At 39.1% G+C, this 18,741-nt stretch overlaps 1 protein-coding gene across 1 annotated transcript; it reads left to right on the forward strand.

Moving 5' to 3' along the window:
• Positions 1–464: 464 nt before the first annotated feature.
• Positions 465–16,001, forward strand: OCIAD1 (OCIA domain containing 1; the record flags this gene model as incomplete). Its single annotated transcript, XM_010010890.1, has 7 exons — positions 465–549; positions 4,209–4,262; positions 4,744–4,791; positions 8,847–8,976; positions 10,993–11,201; positions 12,584–12,733; positions 15,556–16,001. Coding segments are annotated over 7 exons (714 nt in total), but the record flags the coding sequence as incomplete, so codon positions are not given.
• Between the last annotated feature and the right edge of the window lie 2,740 nt (positions 16,002–18,741).

The raw sequence follows: 18,741 nt of genomic DNA on the forward strand, positions 1-18,741 counted from the left end.
GGCCGGCGGCCTGGCAGGGCGCCCGACCGCGCTGCTTCCGGCTGGCGAGAGTCCCGCACCTCTGGTAGGAACAGCTGTCCAGCTTTCACCAAGTGCAAACGGGCGGCAGGCGTTGTGCAGTTAAAGCCTTGGCAAGTGTTTAGAAAGGGATTTAATGAGCTAACAGGTTTTGTCCGTTTGGAAGGCTGGTTGCAAGGACAAAAGCTGGCTTTTCTAAAGCAGGAGTGGACCGAGTTGGGATTTGACTGTACACATCTGCTCTCATACAATTTGTGGAACCACTGGGTTTTAAAAATAAAATATTTCTTGTGACATCTGTAGACAAAAGTCACCAGTTCCTTAAAAATAGCTGTGTGAAGGTACAGGCACTACAAGGTGTGAAAGCTGGACAGAGCTTTTAATTGAAAAATCCTCCCAAACCTTTCTTTTGTTCATTCTTTTCTAATCTATTTGCCTAATGAAAGAGGGAAATACCTAAGCCTTATGTGCCGACAGAGGAGGAGAGAAGACTCCTTAAGGAATGTGCTGAAGAGAGTGCCCGGTATAGAGGTGAGTTTAGTTTGCTGGTGAGCTTGGTTTGCTTTTCTTCCACCCTTAGTTTTTGCTGTTCTCTGAGGCAGAAAGGAGGGCAGGCCTGTGTCAGCATATCACAGCAGTTCATTAACAAGCTTCACGTGGTCTAAAATTCCATTCCAGTAGAAGTTGATCCACATAGGATTTACACTTATTTATTAAGGGTTTGCAGGACAGGATTCAGGGGTTTCGTAGATGGTACAACATCATTTGTAAGGTTTATGCTTTTTAACAAGATCCCTTCATATTTTAAAATGCTTCTTAAAAGTCTGAAAATAGGTATAATTAATGGAGTTTCATTTATGCTTCTGGATTTTGTTATTTTTATCTTCACCTTTTATTCTCTTTGGAGTGCAAGGATTAAACAGTTTAACTTAGAACCATTGCTTTGTGTCTTTATGGAGACTTGTGAAGAGAACAGTGCATAAGTAGTCACTCAGCTCAGTTTTTGGAGAAAACTTGTGTCTGTGTGTGACCAGACATTTGGGCACTTTTCCCCTGCAAATAAAAGCCAAGATTCTCCAGCGTGATTCTGCAGTCAGCAGTGATTTCTGTAGTGAGGCTAGTATAGAGGAATAATAAACTCACATTGTTTTCACAGAGTATGTCTCATCTTAATTTATCTGAAATATCAGTGTTCTGTTGGTTGTTGGTTTGGTTTTGGGGGTTCTTTTTTCCATACAACATTGAGAATTGATTGCATTACTGCTTAACATTGCTTCTGTAATCCAAAGGTTCAGTGCATACCTGTTTTTTAGACACCTGGTCAAGAGGTTTGAAGAAGCCTTCTGATGTGATTGTTACTCACTATTCTGTCACATACAAGTAGATTACTCCTGATGCTGACAAGTGGCTTAGCAGAAACCAGGACAGAGGAAGAATTTATCGGCTGATTTCTAAATTTAGCAGACAGGGGCTCTGGTTTCTCCTGGAAGCCAGTCCTTTCCGGGGCAACTTCTGTGGCATTGTGATTTTGAATTAACGATTCAAAGTTCTGCTTTATCTTTCTCCATTGCTTTGGCATTCTCCTCTTCCATGTTTATTCAGATACCTGGAAACCTTCAGCTTTTTTCCAGCCGTTTTCCTTATATTTTTATAAGTGAAAAGAGTCAGGTTCATTAGTAGGAAAGTGATGGTTGGTTATGGCATATTGGTAATCCCTTTCCTGGAAGGCAAGAGGGGAGGGAATTATTTGTTGCTCTTGAGGTGTTCTGCTGAGAGTTCTTGATGGGCAACATAACCCTACTGCCCTGTGCATCTTTATACAGAGACAGAAGCAGCAACATTAAGGTGTTGTTGGGAAGCCCCAAATTAGTTTCTCGAGGAATTTCACTTTAGGGAGCTACAATAGTAATTGTAAGATGTTTTTTCCACGGGTTGTGGACTGTGCTGTTACCTCACTGTGTGGGCCTACAGTACATCACTGTTATCTAGCTCTCCTCTCTGTTTCATTGTTCTGCATTACATGAACCTGGAGCATTGTGTTCCCTGTGTTAAATACGTATTATTTGAATGCCCTTTTGCAAGAGATGTGGGCTGCCTGTGTGACTGCCCTGACACGCTCTCTTCTTACTGTATCGGTTCTTGTTATTCACATATATTGCTATACATTTGTGTATTTTCAGTTTGGTTATTCTAATTTCAAGTGTAGGCAGTTTTTACCCGTTCTTACAAGCCCTTTCTGTTTTGCCGTAGTTTCTGGTGACAGCTTCTGTTTCAGAAATGCTTGCTAGTCACCTCAGAATTCAGTTTAATGTATGTTTTACTGGTATTACTAATTTTTAGTCATGTATAATACAAAATCTAATGCTGTTAATGATTCACACTATGCTCTACAATTTTATCAATTGTACCTTTAATCTTGTTAACAAAATCAAGCCAGATCGATACAGCTTTTTCTCCATAAAACCATTTTGACTAGGGTACGTTACATTCCCATCCTTAATTATGGGCTGTTGATATATCAGTTTATCTAGGATTTATTTTTTTCCTGAAGCAAAGAAAAGAAGTACTTTTTGCCCATAGCAGTGGGAAGCATTGATATTTTCTGATTTATTAAGCTGCATTTGGTTTTTTTCTACACTTGAGTTATTATTAGTATTAGTTTTTATGTATGAACCCAATTTTCATTTACCTAGTATTCTTAATTTCTGGTTACTGTTTCAGGTCATTTATATGCTTGCCTACAAACAGCTGTTTCCACTAAAGTGTGTAACCTGTCTTTGATGACCAGAATATTTGAGTAGGGCCTACAAACCATTTCAAACCTCTGAGGGTTAGACCGAAGTCCTCTGTGATAAGTTCTTTTGAATTTCTTTTAACACCACACGTGCCCTTGTTTTTATTTGTCTTGCAGTTTAGCTTCATATCTGCATTGCCATTCTCTAGCTCACAAAATCTAGGTCTAGAATCTCTAAAAGCATCAGGGGGTTATCCCTGAATAGATTGGAAGATTTTATTCTGTATTTTGAAGTGTTGCTGTAATCTTGCTTTGAACCGAGTAGTCAATACTTTTTCTTAAAAGTGACATCCTGTCCTGTTTACCCTGCAATGCTGGTTGGACTCCTCACCTAGATCTGTCAGAATTTGCAAAGGAATTAGCTGGTAGTTTGTAAAGTTTAATACTGTGCTGTCCAAATTCTAAAAAATACCGTTTATCTTCAAACAAGAACTCCATTAGCAGATTGTGTGCATAAGCACTATAAACCTGTAGTGCTATAATAAAAGTTTCTCCCCTAGGTGAAGTTAAGTCATTGAGCTTTTCTGTAATGTACACATTTTCTGACTTGCACAAAATGTAATTTCATTATGCCATACTTAAATCTTTAATGCAATTAACTCTAGTTTCCTGTCATATCTGTTATGGATGACACTGTATCTTGTGTAGAAAGGGTGGTCTTTACAAAGAGTTTCACAGTCAGTCTTTCCAATACCAAGATTATCACTGCTGGAAATAAGCATTCCTTTTGTTTCTTGCCATCTTCACATGCTTCTGGCCACCTGAAATCTTTCAATATGATAAAAATTGATAGGCAGCTCTTCTGTGTTTGTCATCTTCTCTGCATTCCTGACCCTTCCCTTGGGTTGTACAGTTTGATCTGTAAGCTACAGAAAAGGCTGCCCTGTTCTGTAATTTCCTGGTGAATAAAACACGTTACCTACTTCTAAATAATTTGATTTGTATCTCTGTAAGAGTTAGACTTTTCCCAAGTTTTTATGTTAAAATCAAGACTTTTGGTGATTGAAAATCTTGGAGGCACTGGCCTCCATGTAACTGCCTTCCACCCTGAAGAACTGGGAATGCTTCTCTGGTTTAAGGTTCTGCACCTGGATGCTGAGCAGTTGTAGCCAGACCTGGAGTCTTGTCCTTAGAGCTGTAGCCCACCTGTATTTTAGGAAGCATGAAATGTGATGAGGACAGGATGACTCTTTAACCAGTACCACATAATTTGTAGTAGGACTTAAAATCTGGAATCGAGAATGTTTCGGACTGTATGTAGTTTGTTAATTATATGCTTATGTTCGTATACCACTGAGCTCAGTAAGGCCTAGCAACTCTCATGTTATTGCATATTCTGTTAAATGTGGTTGAAAGTATTGAAAATCGTATTTTAAGCAGTTTTTCTTCTTCACAGCTTTTCCTCTGGCTGCAGTGAGCATGCTTGGTACTAGCTTCTTAATTAAGAAAGGTAAAGTGTAAACATACTTTGGGTTAATTTGGATTTGCTCAGATGAAATACATTTCTGCTGTTAATACAGTTACTGTAATAATATAGTGTATTAATGTAGTTAAAAGAAGTTCAGGCTCTTCAGCTACGTGACTTGCAGTTCCTAAAACCAAAGGAGCAAAACTCTAAATGAAAATATGTTTGGTTTATGTTGTTTGACGAATGCAGTATCTTACTGATAATGAAACATATTCTGTATATATAGTAATATGTGAGATACGATTAAAGTGCTAATTCTTAGATTATTTTTTTATATATATACATAATTTTAAGGGGAATTCAGATGTTGGGTTTCTTGAATGTTCTTCAGTGTTAAGTGTTAAAGGGTAATCTGCTACCTGCAAACATAATTATGAACTAACCTACAAACATAACTACAGTTGATGTTTTTCAGCTTAATTCTTAATAACTTATTACTAATTACTTTGATCCTCATTTTCAGGCATTCTAAGAGACAGCTCAAGACTTGGCTCCTTTGTAAAAGTTGCATGTAAGTAAAAGCAACATATAAACTCAGCTTGTATTCATGCCTCAGGTCCTGGAGTCTGTTATGCAGATGTATTTCCCATGAGACAAGCTCGCTGATTCACTGTGACTCCACTCTGTAGAGTGGAATATCTCAAGTTGGAAGGGACCCGTGAGGATCATGGAGTCCAGCTCCATGCTCCTAAAGCTAAACCATATGACTAAGCACATCGTTAGGCACTCCTTGAACTATGACAGGCTTGCTGCCATGACCACTTCCCCAGGGAGCCTGTTCAGTGACTGACCACCCTCTCAGTGAAGAACCTTTTCCTAATGTCCTGTCTGAACTTCCCCTGACGCAGCTTCATTCCATTCCCTTGTGTCCTGTCGCTGGTCACCTCGCATTCCGCTGCTCCCCTTGAGGAGGTTGTAGGCTGTGATGAGGTCGCCCCTCAGCATTCTCTTCTCCACTAAACAAACCACATGACCTCAGCCACTCGTAGGCCTCATCCTCGAGACCCTTCACCATCCTAGTCACTCTCTTCTGGACACATTCTAAGTTTGATGTCCTCCTTCTGTTGAGGCACCCAAAACTGCAGAGAGTACTCAAGGTGAGGCCGCACTGGCACAGGGTAGAGTGGGACAGTCACCTCCCTCGACTGACTAGCTGTGCTGTGCTTGATGCACCCCAGGACACGGTTTGCCATTTTGGCTGCCAAGATACACGACTCGTATTCAACTTGTCATCAAGCCAGACCCTCAGATCTCTTTCTGCAGGGCTGCTCTCCTGCCTCTCATCCCTCAATTTTATGTATAACCAGGATTATGCTGTCCCAGGTAGAGAATCCAGCATAGAGAATCCAGCACTTACAGAATCAATTCTTACGATGGTACAACTGTGCCTGAAGATAGGAGTAAATGATCTGATATAGCCAATGAACAAGTTTCACCTTCCTGCAATTAATTCTATCAGTCAACAGCTTCTTAGCTACATTTCTTAACTACAACATGTCATACGGCAAGAACCTATTCAGTGTCAAGAGGGAGAGCATTTCATTTATTCATCATCTTTGAATTTGTGTAGCACATTTAGACAAGTTTTGTTTATAGGCTTTCCATAAAATTGCTTGACAAGTGTAGTGTAATAATTGAAGACAAAACCATTGTAAATAGATACTGTACAAGCTTACTTTAAATTACTTTGCCAGAGTACAGCCACCCCTCCCTTCCTAATTCGAAGGTCTTTATTCATGCATCTCACTTGTCCCATTCAGGCTATTTTAGTGCCTTTTTTCCCTGGACATTATGTATGTACAATTGTAGGAAAAGGGCAATGAGTGATTTTGGATTAAGTATAATCACAAATAAATTAATAAATTAACATTTTCCATGTAGTGCATGACAGTAAAACAGGAAGTTGCCATCTTGCCAATCTGCCTAAATACAGCCAGTTACCCTTACAGTTTACTTCAGTGGGAAGAGGGTGAAACCCATGATTTGTGGTGAAGGAAGTGTTTTTTAAGCAGATAAATGAATGTGAGGGACTAGGGCTGCCATTTGTTTATGCTAAATTCTACTTGCTTTCTTTGAATGCCAAACAATGGTGTAACACAGACATTTCTCATAAATAATAGAATTACTGGTAGCTCCTGCATATTTCTAGTTGAGGGCCATGTTCTTCCTGTTAAATAGAACGAAGTTTTGAAATCAAGGTTAAAAATAGGGAGCACCTGGACTGGACTAACTGTTCTTGATGTTAAGGTTGTAAGCTGAAATATTTTTGGCTTCTCCTTTCTGATGGACACTGGAGGCATCTGGACTTTAATTTTATACTAGAAGAATTTTCCATAGTGTGTGTTTTCATTGTCTTTCAGTAGGTAACTTCATGTGATTTATGTGCATTTTAAATACAGGGATTTTTTTCTGGGACATAAGTGGAGTGTGAAAGGCCTGAGTTAGCAGTTTTTGTTTCGTCCTCATGTTGCTTAGGTCAGATGCTGTCTACTGTCAGATCTTACTGTCTACAGGATCTTCCTGAAAACTATTGCCAGGGCATAGTTTACGGGGCCAAATTATGTCACCTAATTTAACTGCACATTCCTCCTGCAGTGAAATCTCACTAAAGGAAGCAGCACAGTTGTTTTAGTTTGGGTTTTTTTCTTCCTCAAGTTCTGAAAGAAGGGCATATGCAATTCCAGGTACTGCTGCTAGCTCATAGCTAGCTGATGATAACAGTGAGACAGTTCAAGACAATTAGTGCTTTTCTGGTGTTGCTGATCTGAGCATATTGCTGCTGCATCCATTGATTACAATAGTCTGTCTTTAATAATGGTATGTGTCACTTGTGGTTGTTAGATTCTTACTCTGAACAGTATCTATGCCTGGTTATGGTAATTGGTCTTTTATATGTAACTACCATAGCTGAGTCAGGTTTTCTTTAGTCTGTATCTTGCATCTTTCCCTGCTCTAGTTTTATCTGGAATTTGTGAGGTGTTTCATTTTCTAGATAGGAGTTTTCAGATTCCAGGATGTTCTTCTGCCCATAGGAATTTCTCACAGCTTTTCTCAGTAGTCTTCTAGGCACTGACAATTTAATGGAGCTTCTAGTTAGTCGTGACTGATACACTACATTGACAGTATCCTGTTCAACATGGCATAGAGCTATTGGGAAAGAAGGCTAAGATCCATATGTCCTACTTCATGCCAGCCTGCAACAATATCTAATCTAATGTGCTGACCTCAAAGATGTGGATAATCTGGCTGTTAGTTCTGTAATAAGTGAAACCAAATAATGTAGCCAATCATTGCTTTGGGTGAAACATCTTCCAGAGTGATGCTCCCACTTTCCTTGACTAGAAAGCCTCAAGAAAAGGAGACTTAATTACTCTTTGCAACTTATGACAAAGGTTAATCACCTTGCTGATTAGCTTTATTTTGCTAAATATTTAGTTTGAATTCTTGATAGACTGTTTTTCCTTTCAGGGGGCTTGTGATTTTTCCGCTTGTGTATATTTACAGCATTTGATGTGTCTTCCAGATTTTTTTGACCTGCTAAGCAGCTAAACCTTTATATATCTTATTTTGTAAACTTCACTTGTCGTTGTGGCTGTTCTTCTCTTTTCCCTTGGAAACGGAATTTTAACCTTTTGAAAATACAGGCATTAAATCAGGAATCACAATTTCAGTACCAGTACAGTGGGGTAGGGTAAAATCCCCTTTTATGTTGAGTCCCAGGTGATTAATCTGTAGTGTGAGGACTTCAGAGGTTTAATGTTACTGGTAATTAACTCTTTTCTGACTTAGTCTTTGTATTTAGAAAATACATATGAAGGAAGGGTCTAGTCCTTTTCTCGTACAAAATCAACAACAGGACCTCTGTTAATTGCCATTGAATCCTTCATGCTCCTTCATACTCCAGTTGACCCACTCGTAAAACTTGAAGGAGCTGCTTGATGGAAATCACCAGTTTTAAGCTGAAAAAGAGCTATCATGATCATTTATTCTCATGTACTGCTAGTAGCTCAAAATTGTTCGTGCATGGAATTGGAAGTATTTGCCCAGTGACTGCAAGGGTTCAGTTAATTTAGTTGTTCACCGTTTGGTGGCCGTATCATAGCACTCTCTTCAGAAGATACTGCGTCTAATGCTAAGTTTATGTAGACTTCTCTTCATACTAGTGAAAGCCCTTTTCCAGATCTGACTGTTCTGATGGAATAAATCAGCAGAATTTAGCACCTTTGATAGTTAAATGTTATTTCTGGATCTTGGGAAAAACTGATTGCAGTTATTTTCCTTTATTTTCTGGTCACCTTTCTTTCATCAAGTACCCTCTGAAATCATATGATACTCATGCCATGGGTAATTCATTGTTCTGTGTCTCTGTTCAGCAGTTGCGTTTTGTTTTAGTACTCCTTGTCTTCAGAAGCAGCAGAGATGATTACTGCATGGTTTTGATTTATATCTGAACTATTTTTTCTTTTATTCAAGATCCTGTATAATTAATTTGAAATCATTATTTTAAAACTGTGTTGAATTTTATGATACAATATATAAACCCATCTCTTTTTTCTTTTTAAAAAGTTGCTGGAGTATGTGGATACATGGCTGGGAAGATTTCCTACTTGCCAGTCTGTAGTGAGAAATTTAAGCAGCTGAAGGATTCCCCAATAGGAGACGTTCTACGACAAGCTCAGAGACATAGTTCACCTAAGTAAGAATTTAATTCTCTTGAATTTAAAACATCACTGAGTAGGACATTTTAAACACTTAACAGATCAATGCTATGTTTGTGGCTTTCAAAGACCTTGAGCTGTAACTTCCTTTTTGCTCTGTTACCCCAAATCTACCACTTTCAGGAAGCTGTATCTGTATCACTTGGCCAGCTATAAAACATGCATTTTGGGTTCTTTATGTACAACTGATTACTTCAAGGAGTAGAAAAAGAAATATCCTTAGCAAAACGTATTCCCTGTAAATTAAGATGATGTTTTCCCATGGAGTTTGCTTACAGTCAGGTGACAGCAGAAGTTGCCTCCTTAGTTTAGAAGTAAACGAAGTTAACTGAAAGAAAGTAGTTTTGCATTTTAGAAGTTTTTCCCATAGTTTAGTTTGATTGAAGTAGGAAGAGGGTGGAAATGATTTCAGTGTTTATCAAAGGAAAGAGCCCAGTAAACAATATCGATGCAGGAAGAAGCATGGTGGTCAAACTTACTGCTGTTTGTTTAAATCCTTTACATCTGTAACAGCATTATGCTGTACATATGAGAAAGTCATCAGGTTCTTAAAACTATTTCCTGTTTTGTTCCAGAATGTTTTCTACCTCAAGTGGTTTTTAATTGCAAACTACTTCTGGAATATCTCACTTAAAGCCTTGATTTAAAACTGGGAGAACAGTGTTTGGATAGTGAGTAGTAGTCCTTGTATGCATGCGTTAAGTAAATGTTTAGAAACGATTTGAATAAATTCTTAATTACTTCATAAATTCGGATTTATGACAGTGTTGTCTGCAAGATTTACCCTTATTCTGGAATGATTATGTTTTTATGGCATCAAACTTAATTTTAGGAATTGCCATTTTATATATTTACTGTAAAAACTCAGGTGAATTTGAGCTGGACTTGTCCCTTCACCCCCCTCCACTTTCTAGTAAGAAACTGTGATCATTAGCTGTGTTTACTCTAGATGAGAACCTATTTAAGTGCCGTCATCTGCTGCACCAATAAGTCCCTTCAACCTTTAATGATTTCTGTATCTGTTAAATTTTATTTACCAAGGGGTAATTCCCCCCCCTTGGTGAATGATTAATCTAAATTAATCTGCTGCTTTTTTAAGAAGTTATTACATTTTCATTGTCATGAAAAAAATATAATTGAGACCAAAATGGCTTAGTTCTGTATGTTTAGTGTGAGAATAAAACAAAGACAAATTGCAGATGTTTTTCATAGGAAGTCAAAAGTACAGCTAAGCAGAAAGTTAAAGTAAAAAATGAATAAATACTCTAGAGACATTCTAGTGGCACCAAGTGGTGGCATTCTTGATAAAGACATGTCGTGTGGTGATTTGCAGGGCCATTCTGAGTATGCAGCAAATGCTTTAGAATATCAGGCATCATTCTCCAGAGTATTCTTTATATGATCTTATCTTTGTCTCTGAAGAGAAAATTCATTAATGTTTCTGTTGAATTCAGCAACTCGATAAAGCTTCATGATTTAATTTTCCCAAGACAGCTCTTCATTCTCCTTTTCTGCTGTCTGGTACTGATCAATGACAGCAGCTCCTAATGATGAAGGGTTTTAAATTGCAAATTCTTCCTAAAAGGCCTTTAAAAATACCTATATTTGTGCTACCACTAGTTAGGTGGGCACACTCTGTCCTATTTGTGTCTGATGCAGGGGTTTTTCTGTCTGAAGACTCCCTGGGGGAAGGGATTGTCATTTTTTTTGTCTTGTAAAGTGCAAAATATATTGTCTCTTTTGTCTCCGTTCCAGAGATTTTCAGGTGTGAGTTAAGTTGTGGGAGGAAGGGCAGAGCATTGGGGCAGGGACTGAATAGATCTTTGCAATGTAAATTAGAAAAACCCCACACTGCAAACTTTAAGACGATGATTCATGTTGAAAACTAAACCATTTTAAAGAGTATTTTCTTGAGCTGCACATACTGTTACTCTTAGTTCCATTTTTAATGTTTCAATATTTCTGTGTTTATATTTCTTTGTATTATTTTCCAGCCGTTCCAGTCGGAAATCTGAATTTTCAGACATGCCTTCTCAGCCATACACTGAATCTTCTTCTCCCAGAGCTGGATACCCACTTCCTTCTAGCTATTCAGATGATTATAGTTCAACAGATAGAGCCCTCTCCAGTTATGAACCTGTTCCTTTCAGTGCTTCCCTGAATGAATCCTCACCTACAGGAATTACTGATTATGCTGCTCAAGGTGTGTTTGTCCTTAAACATTTAGCAGTTTGTAGTATGACGACTCTTGCCTTTCTCTTGGAAACTTCTCTTACTAAACTATGTATTTTCATCCCATGCACACATACATGGTTCAGTATAGTGATTTTGAATGGAACAGCTTGAAGCTCCCAGAACTGCTTTTACACAGAATATAAATATATGTATTATTTTGTGCTCTAACTGTAATTAAATTCAGGGGTGGGGGTGTTCATATTTTGTAGCTGTAATTGCAAGTAAAGATTGTAAATTAACTTATGTGGTTTAATTAGTTGTGAAGCTAAACCTGAAAAAATCTCAGCCTGATCTTCAGTTCTTTTGAATTGAAGCTAATGTGAATATGCCATCTTTCAGTGCACTGAATAAACCACAGTCTCTACCATTTGCCTGTTGGCCTTTCTGAGGTTACTTCATTTTCACCAGTGGTGGTGCTGTGACTGTATACCACTGTAATTCAGTGACATTAGACTGGTTTTTATAATGGGACAAACATTTAAGTCTTCTGAGAACTGAATGCATATTGTGTTCTGTCCAGTAACAGCTGATTTTCTCACAGAGAACTAAAAGGGTTTTCAAGTACTGTTCTGTGCAGCTGTTCCCCTCCTTCCAGTATGAACTCTGTCCTCAGCTATTGCAGGGAAGCACACAATTCTGAATTCAGGTCTCTCCGGGGCACAGAGGAGGAAGTTACTGTCAAATGCAAAGTTCTGTATTTTTAATTAGTTTGGATTTTTTAACCCCTTCATAGAAGAGGTTTTATTTCACAAAAAGGCCCTTTCATGCAACTAGGGTTTAGTTATATGTAAGTATCAGATGTAGAAGTGTCAAGGAAAGCGTACTTACACTTCATCACAAATACCAGTAGTTGGTAGAACCTTAAATATAGGACTGAGATTCTGTATTACAAGTGTAGATTAAAGGATAAAATGTTTATTGGGTGACATATGATGGAAGTAGTCCTAATTTTTTGAAAGCAGAACTTAAAGCCTGAATGCAAACCCTTGAGCGTCACCTAAGTTTCACTTCAGAAATCATAAATATATCCAAGGTATGAGTATCCTAAATCTTACATAGTGACCAGAACTATTTTATCCGTCAGCTACTGCATGGTTGTTAGGATTTCCATTGGGTAAAATGAAGAAAAGGAGTTAACTGCCAGTTTTCCGAAGCAGTTTGACACAATGAGAAGGACAAAGGGAATGGATTAATTAAAGACCACATACATTTTCAGTTGTGTTTAGAACTGCAGCTGTCGCGCTCTTTTTCATTGGGATTGAGCTGTAATTACCTGGCGTTCTGGAACACGTAGCCAAGTTTTGGTGTGTGATGCCATTTCTAGTATCTTAATGTTTGTTTTGTTTGCAGATCCTGCTCCGATTCCAGAAGAAAGTCGTAAAAAAAAAGGCATCACATACGAGGAATTAAGGAATAAACACAGAGAGACATATGAGGTAATGCTACCACCAAAGGCAGAAACTCCAAGCAAGTTTTCCCAGGAAAAACCAGCTAAGGAAGGTAATATACAAATTTACGGAAATGCATAGTCAATTCACATATTGGCAACAATGCTAAACATGGTTACAAAGGCTTAATTCTGCTTACCATTTAAGCAGTTTATTTCTACAGTATTTGCAGGGATCTCATGGGATCTGGTCTGTAGTTTCATGTTTCAGATTAATTTCTAACAGCAAATGATAACTCCTTTTCAGCTGCATTGCTCGGTGCCAGGCTGAAAAGCTCAGAACTTTTGGGTTATTGACTATATCGTGCCACCTCTTTCAACAAAGAATTCTCTGAGCTCAGAGCCATGCTGAAGAGTTTTAGCTATGGAAGGGGGTGCTTGCTTCAGATAGCATTGTTCTCTCAAAATAGAGCACATGGTTGATGGTTTTGAGGGGGGGGTATTTATTTTTATGAATTGTTTCATGTGGAATTAGTGCATTTCTATAGAGGCATTGTTTGCAGAGGTTCATTTTCTACGTTAAAACTCAAAGGAAGGAAACAGTATTTGGCAGCAATATTGAGATCTGTTTTCACAGTGAAAAACAAAACTTTACACACCAAAATAAGCCTGCAATGTCCTGAGGAATAAGATGCCATTCAGTCAACTTTTTGACTCAGTTCTTTTTTTTGCAAAGGAGACACAGAAGCAATTCATCGTTGCTTGCTCTAGAACTATTTTAATTTAGTGTGGCATGTGTGAAAACAATGTTAGCAGAGGAATGCTCCGGTGTTCAACACACCGCTGAACTAGTCAGCTTGGATTGTTTGGGTTTGTGTGGAGTGTGCAGTGTTGTCAATCATGCTGCCGCAAGATTTGTAGGAATAACTAACGTCTCCTCTTAGGCATGACAGGTGGTAATAAGTACAGGAAAGTATGTTCAAGCACAAAGTTCTGAAGCAGCAAGAGTAAGCCTTGGAACAGCGTTGCTTAAGAGAGAGTACCAGTCTTATTTCATGCTTGTGAATTACTTTGTCCAGATCATCTGTGTTTAGACAGACAGATCTACACAATCATGAGGTAAAAATTATAAACAACTGCAGAGCAAGGATTTGTATCTGTTATTTCAAGGCTGTGAAAGCCTTTTTCTTTTATCAGGTAACTATACCAGATGGGATGTTAAAAAATTACTGAAGCTGTACTTTCACATTGCCTCTAAATTCTGTAGGTGACACTTCATTCATTTACACAGTGTGTTTTTTCAAAGGTATTTCTGCACGTATAGAAAGTCTAGAAACATCACTTGAAAACCATGCACAGAAATCTTAAGCGGTATTTTGCAGACCTTGGCATCTTGCATGGCAAATCGTGTGGCTGTGAAATGAGAATATGCATTCATTGTTTTATTCTTAGTTATCTGAGGACTGTAAAAGGCCTCTGTAAAATACTGATCAGACATTGCATTGTCTATTATGTTTCTGTGTTCTGTTTGATGATTATACTCGGGCCTTAAGAATAGAACTACACTGAGCAGTGCATGAGGTTTGTAAAACAACTTTCAAGCGTATCTCTTTGTATTTTTAGGGAAAAAGGTAAGGAAGGAATACAGCAATTCAGAGATGTTTTACAAGCAGAAGTACATTTAAGTCTACAGTTCAGGGACTCTAATGATGTTGCAGGCTAAGATCTTATTTAGCTTCTTGTGTCACACTGGACATGCTGCCTGTATACCTCTTCCTACGTCCTGAGTCATTACCCCTTTGTTCAGCCTCTTGCCTTGGTCATAGGAACCAGAGTAGCAAATAGCAGACAGTGGTTTCAGCCCTCTGTTGCAAGGACATAAGGAAGGACAAACTGCATTTAAAGCAGCTTTATGTAGTGCCTAACTTCCGTCTGCTGGTGCCTTCTCCATTCTTTGTAGCCGTACAAATATGGATGCGTATGTATAGTGACTTGCACTGGACTATTTTGCAGGGAATGAGTGTGGCCTGCTCAGCTGCCGTGGTTAATGGAAATGGAAATCAAATTGTGTTTTGAGAGAGATTTTCATTGTGCCTCACTGCAGTACCAGTCTGTTTACAAGAGATTTGTGGGTGCATTATGCTAAGTTTGCTGACATGTCACTGAAACAAGGACCATGCATTCTGCTCTATTCCACTGGTTCTGCTGCAGATGGGTATTAATAAACAGGGAGCTTAGTAATTAACTTGCATGTAGATTTATAAAGAGGTGCCTGACTAGTGCCAGCATTCCTACTGGATCATGTAGACCAGTGCTGGCAGTCAGTTACAGACTAGTTGGCAGCTCACATTCAAGAGACCATCTCCACTTTCTGGTCCTTGTTCAGTTACCCATGACGTATTTCTGCATAAATCCGTTAAGACCAGTACCCTGGTTTTGTTTTACCCTGACTCACTCCTGTATTAAAGGAAGCTGCCAAATAATAATGGCTGAGCAGTTTCCTAGTAGGGATTACTGATTTCTGTTTGTCTTTGAACGTGTTTTTAACTATCCTGGATCCATCCAATTGTGCACGTAACTGGATTATGTAGCCATGTTATTTATCGTAACATTCCTTGCCTGTTTCCTCCCATTGTCTTTGTTTCATCCACATGTTACATTTGTTTCCAAGTAATTACAAATCCTATAGAGCAGGAATTAGCACAGTAGGCTGTTTGACTGATTATTAATTCATTAAAGAAGAATGATTAACAAACTGTTCTCCCCATTTATTCAGAAGTAGCTTTAATTGGATGTCTGTTGTGCTGTGACTCACACTCTCCCCACTGGCCCCTTCAGATGGTCATGTATTTCATCATACTTTTTGGCACTGTGTAAGATAACCTTTTGCAGCTAAATTAAGTCTTATGTGACTACTTTTTCTTCTTTTCTTTAGTTAAAGTAAATAAATACGGAGATACCTGGGATGAGTAAGAGCTGAATGAAGAACTGAAGAAAATGATCTCCTGTCAGCTAACTTGAACTTCATCTAGATTAGTCACAAGTATGAGCATCTTTGGTGTCTTCTGCCAGGCACAGCTCTTGATAAATGAGGAGAAAATCCTGACTTGCCAGAAGATTAAAAAAAGCAAGCAAGCATTTAGGCTTAATGTTTTTGTAATTTTGCATAAATGGCAAGCACAGCTATGGTGAGGAGTCCTGGCTATAAACCATTTGTGCTACCACTGAAGAGTGAAAAGGGTAACTCACAATAACAAATATAAATGCATAGCAGAGGGTAAAAATGTATGTAAATAAATGCAATCACGTGTATTGAGAAGGGGGAAAAATCAGAATCTTCTCAAATTTCCAAGACTTGCATTAAAAGTTACCTGTAGAACTGGCCTCTCACTTTGTGTTGTCTGAAAGCGATAGGCTGGAAACTTCAAACTGTTGTCATGCCTGGTTAGCAGTGTCTGGATAATAGTGAGCTATGCTGGGAAAAAGGGTGGAGGAACCTACCAAACACGCTTCACTGTTCTACAGAACTGTTCCATCGTGCCAGCGATATTTTCAGACCAATATTCTGACTTGCCCACACTGGGCCTCTTCAGTCATTCTGGAAGAAAGTGAGTGACTGCAACTGCAGTCATTTAAAATAGCTGCATTTGGGTGCAGAAGGGTAAACTGACAAACTGTGGTAGAAGTCTGAATGACATCTTGACTGTTAGGTATTGTGTGTTTAGCCGTGTTTCTCAGTTTGTGCATGTCATGACAAAAAGCCCAAGTTAATGGAGAAGAGGTCCTGATCCGTGGAATACTGCATTGTTGTTACCTTTAAGGAAAGAGCTACATCAGCAAAACTACCGCAGGAGTGTTTCCTGATGTTCGCGTTACCTGCTCTGTCTCAATCCAACTGTTCTCTTCCATTAGGTATTCTCATATTCCCACCTGTACTGTTTCATCTCACAGCTTGGCATTTATTTGCAGGGCTTGGTTGTAGGGGAGCAAAACCCACGATGAAATTGATGCCATCAAAACCTTCCTGACAACTTTGATGGAGATGAAAATAGCTTACCTACCAAGCTGAAAGTTCTCAAAGACCTTTCTGATTTAGCGGTCCTGCAGCAGAGCGGCCTGAATGAGATTATTTTGGGGAGGTACAAAGCTGAAATAAGTAGGAGAAAGGGGGAAGATGGGGTGCTAAAAGAGCCACATACTAACAATAATCAAACAAAGATGATTGCTTTTACAAAAGCTGATCTTCTGAAAAAAGGAGTGTGCTAACCAGATAATCTTGAAGTTGTATCAAAAATTCAACTTGCAGAGAATGCTTCCGGTGACCATGATGGGAGAACTCTGAAAATACACAAAGTTTGCCTGAATTCTGTTGATGTGGGTTTTAGTGCACTGCTCCAAAGCTGATAAGATTTATCGTGAAACTGCTCATGAAGTTTCTTAGTTGTGAGTTATGCAAGTAACGGGAGGCAAAAGGTTTAGATGATAAAACTGGAGCAGATGCCTATGGTGGTGGTTTTCCATGTGTAAAAAGAAATGCTTTTTCTTTTGGATGAATGAGAAGTTTCCAAGTGAGAAAACTTTGCTGGAGCAGGCTTATGGCATTGAGGAGGTAGCAACACCTAGAAGACAAACTATTGAATAATAAGCTTGCCAAGAGAAGTATTTCTTTCTTTTATATTATTTTGGGGGATTTGGAATACTACTTTATTTTCTCAAGTAAATGACTGTCCTGGGTTCAGCTACAGCAGTCATTTTTTTTTCTCCTTCTTAGTAGCTGGTGCAGTGCTGTGGTTTTGACTTTCAGCCTGGGAACAAAGCTGGTAACTATTCTATGATTCTATGTTTTTAGTTGTTCCTAAGTAATGTTTACTCTGACCAAGGACTTTCTCAGTCTCATGCTTTGCCAGAGAGGAGGGGAAGCCGGGAGGAAGCAGAGACAGGACACCTGACCCAAACTGGCCAAAGGGGTATTCCATACCACAGCACGTCATGCCCAGTATAGAAACTGGGGGGAGTTACCCGGAAGGCCCAGATCGCTGCTCGGGTCGGGCTGGGTATCGGTCGGCGGGTGGTGAGCGGTTGTGTCCTTTTCCCTTGTTATTCCTCTTATCATTATTATTGGTAGCAGTAGTGGTTTGTATTATACCTTAGTTACTGGAGTGCTGTTATCTCAACCCGTGGGAGTTACATTCCTCTGATTCTCCTCCTCATCCCTCCGGGAGCGGGGGGAGGAAGGAAAAGGGGGGGCAGTGAGCGAGCGGCTGCGTGGTTCCAAGTTGCCGGCTGGGCTTGAACCACGACAATGACTAAGGATAGAGTAACTTTAGTTTTTCTCAGGAATCTTAACTCATGCTTGTACTACAAGTTGTTTATTTGTGTAAGGGAATGATCATCTGGGGAGCTGACTATGAGTTACTGTAAATACTTCTGCAGTGTGGACACTGAAAAGTGAGACCTCCTCTGTTTCTTGACCCCGACTGTGAATGTTACTGATGTGCCAGTGAACTCACTTATGTGTAATCAAGTACTTAATATACCGCACTGGAGCCCTGGACCAATGCTCCTGTTTCTGGCCATTCTCTACTTCTCAGTCTTGGGCATTTGCTGCACTGCACCTTGCATTAGTACTGCCAGTACCAAGTGCTGCGTACATGCTGCTCTACGTGGTTTGTCTTGCTGTGTGCTTCTAGTTATGTGTGTGTTTGTCTTCCTGGCAGAATACCGACTGAGGACCAGCAAGTACAGGAGAGACACAGCAAGCAGAGTGTTTGACTCTCTGCCATTTAAATGCTGAAGAGGTGGTGCCTGTTTCAGACTAGGCTTCTCCCACATGAGAGTGTTTGGAGAACTCTCATTTTGTATGCTGGTAACTAACAGGACAAGGGGGAATGGCTGTAAGTTTAACAGCTGTCATCTAAAGCATTTGTTCTCTTTAATGTTAGTGATACCAGTTACTATGCTACTTATATATCAGTGTTATAATACTTGCTGCTTGTTTACTTATTTTTATTAAGTTACCTTATGTTTTTGGTTGGTCAGTGTTAAATTCCCTGAGCTTTTAAGATCACAGGGTTAGAAGGGTAATACATAGTTTCAACAGAGTCATAAGGTCCCCTGTTCA

This window comes from Nestor notabilis, unplaced genomic scaffold (genome assembly GCF_000696875.1).
Source record: "Nestor notabilis isolate BGI_N333 unplaced genomic scaffold, ASM69687v1 scaffold20593, whole genome shotgun sequence".
Classification (NCBI taxonomy): domain Eukaryota; kingdom Metazoa; phylum Chordata; class Aves; order Psittaciformes; family Psittacidae; genus Nestor; species Nestor notabilis.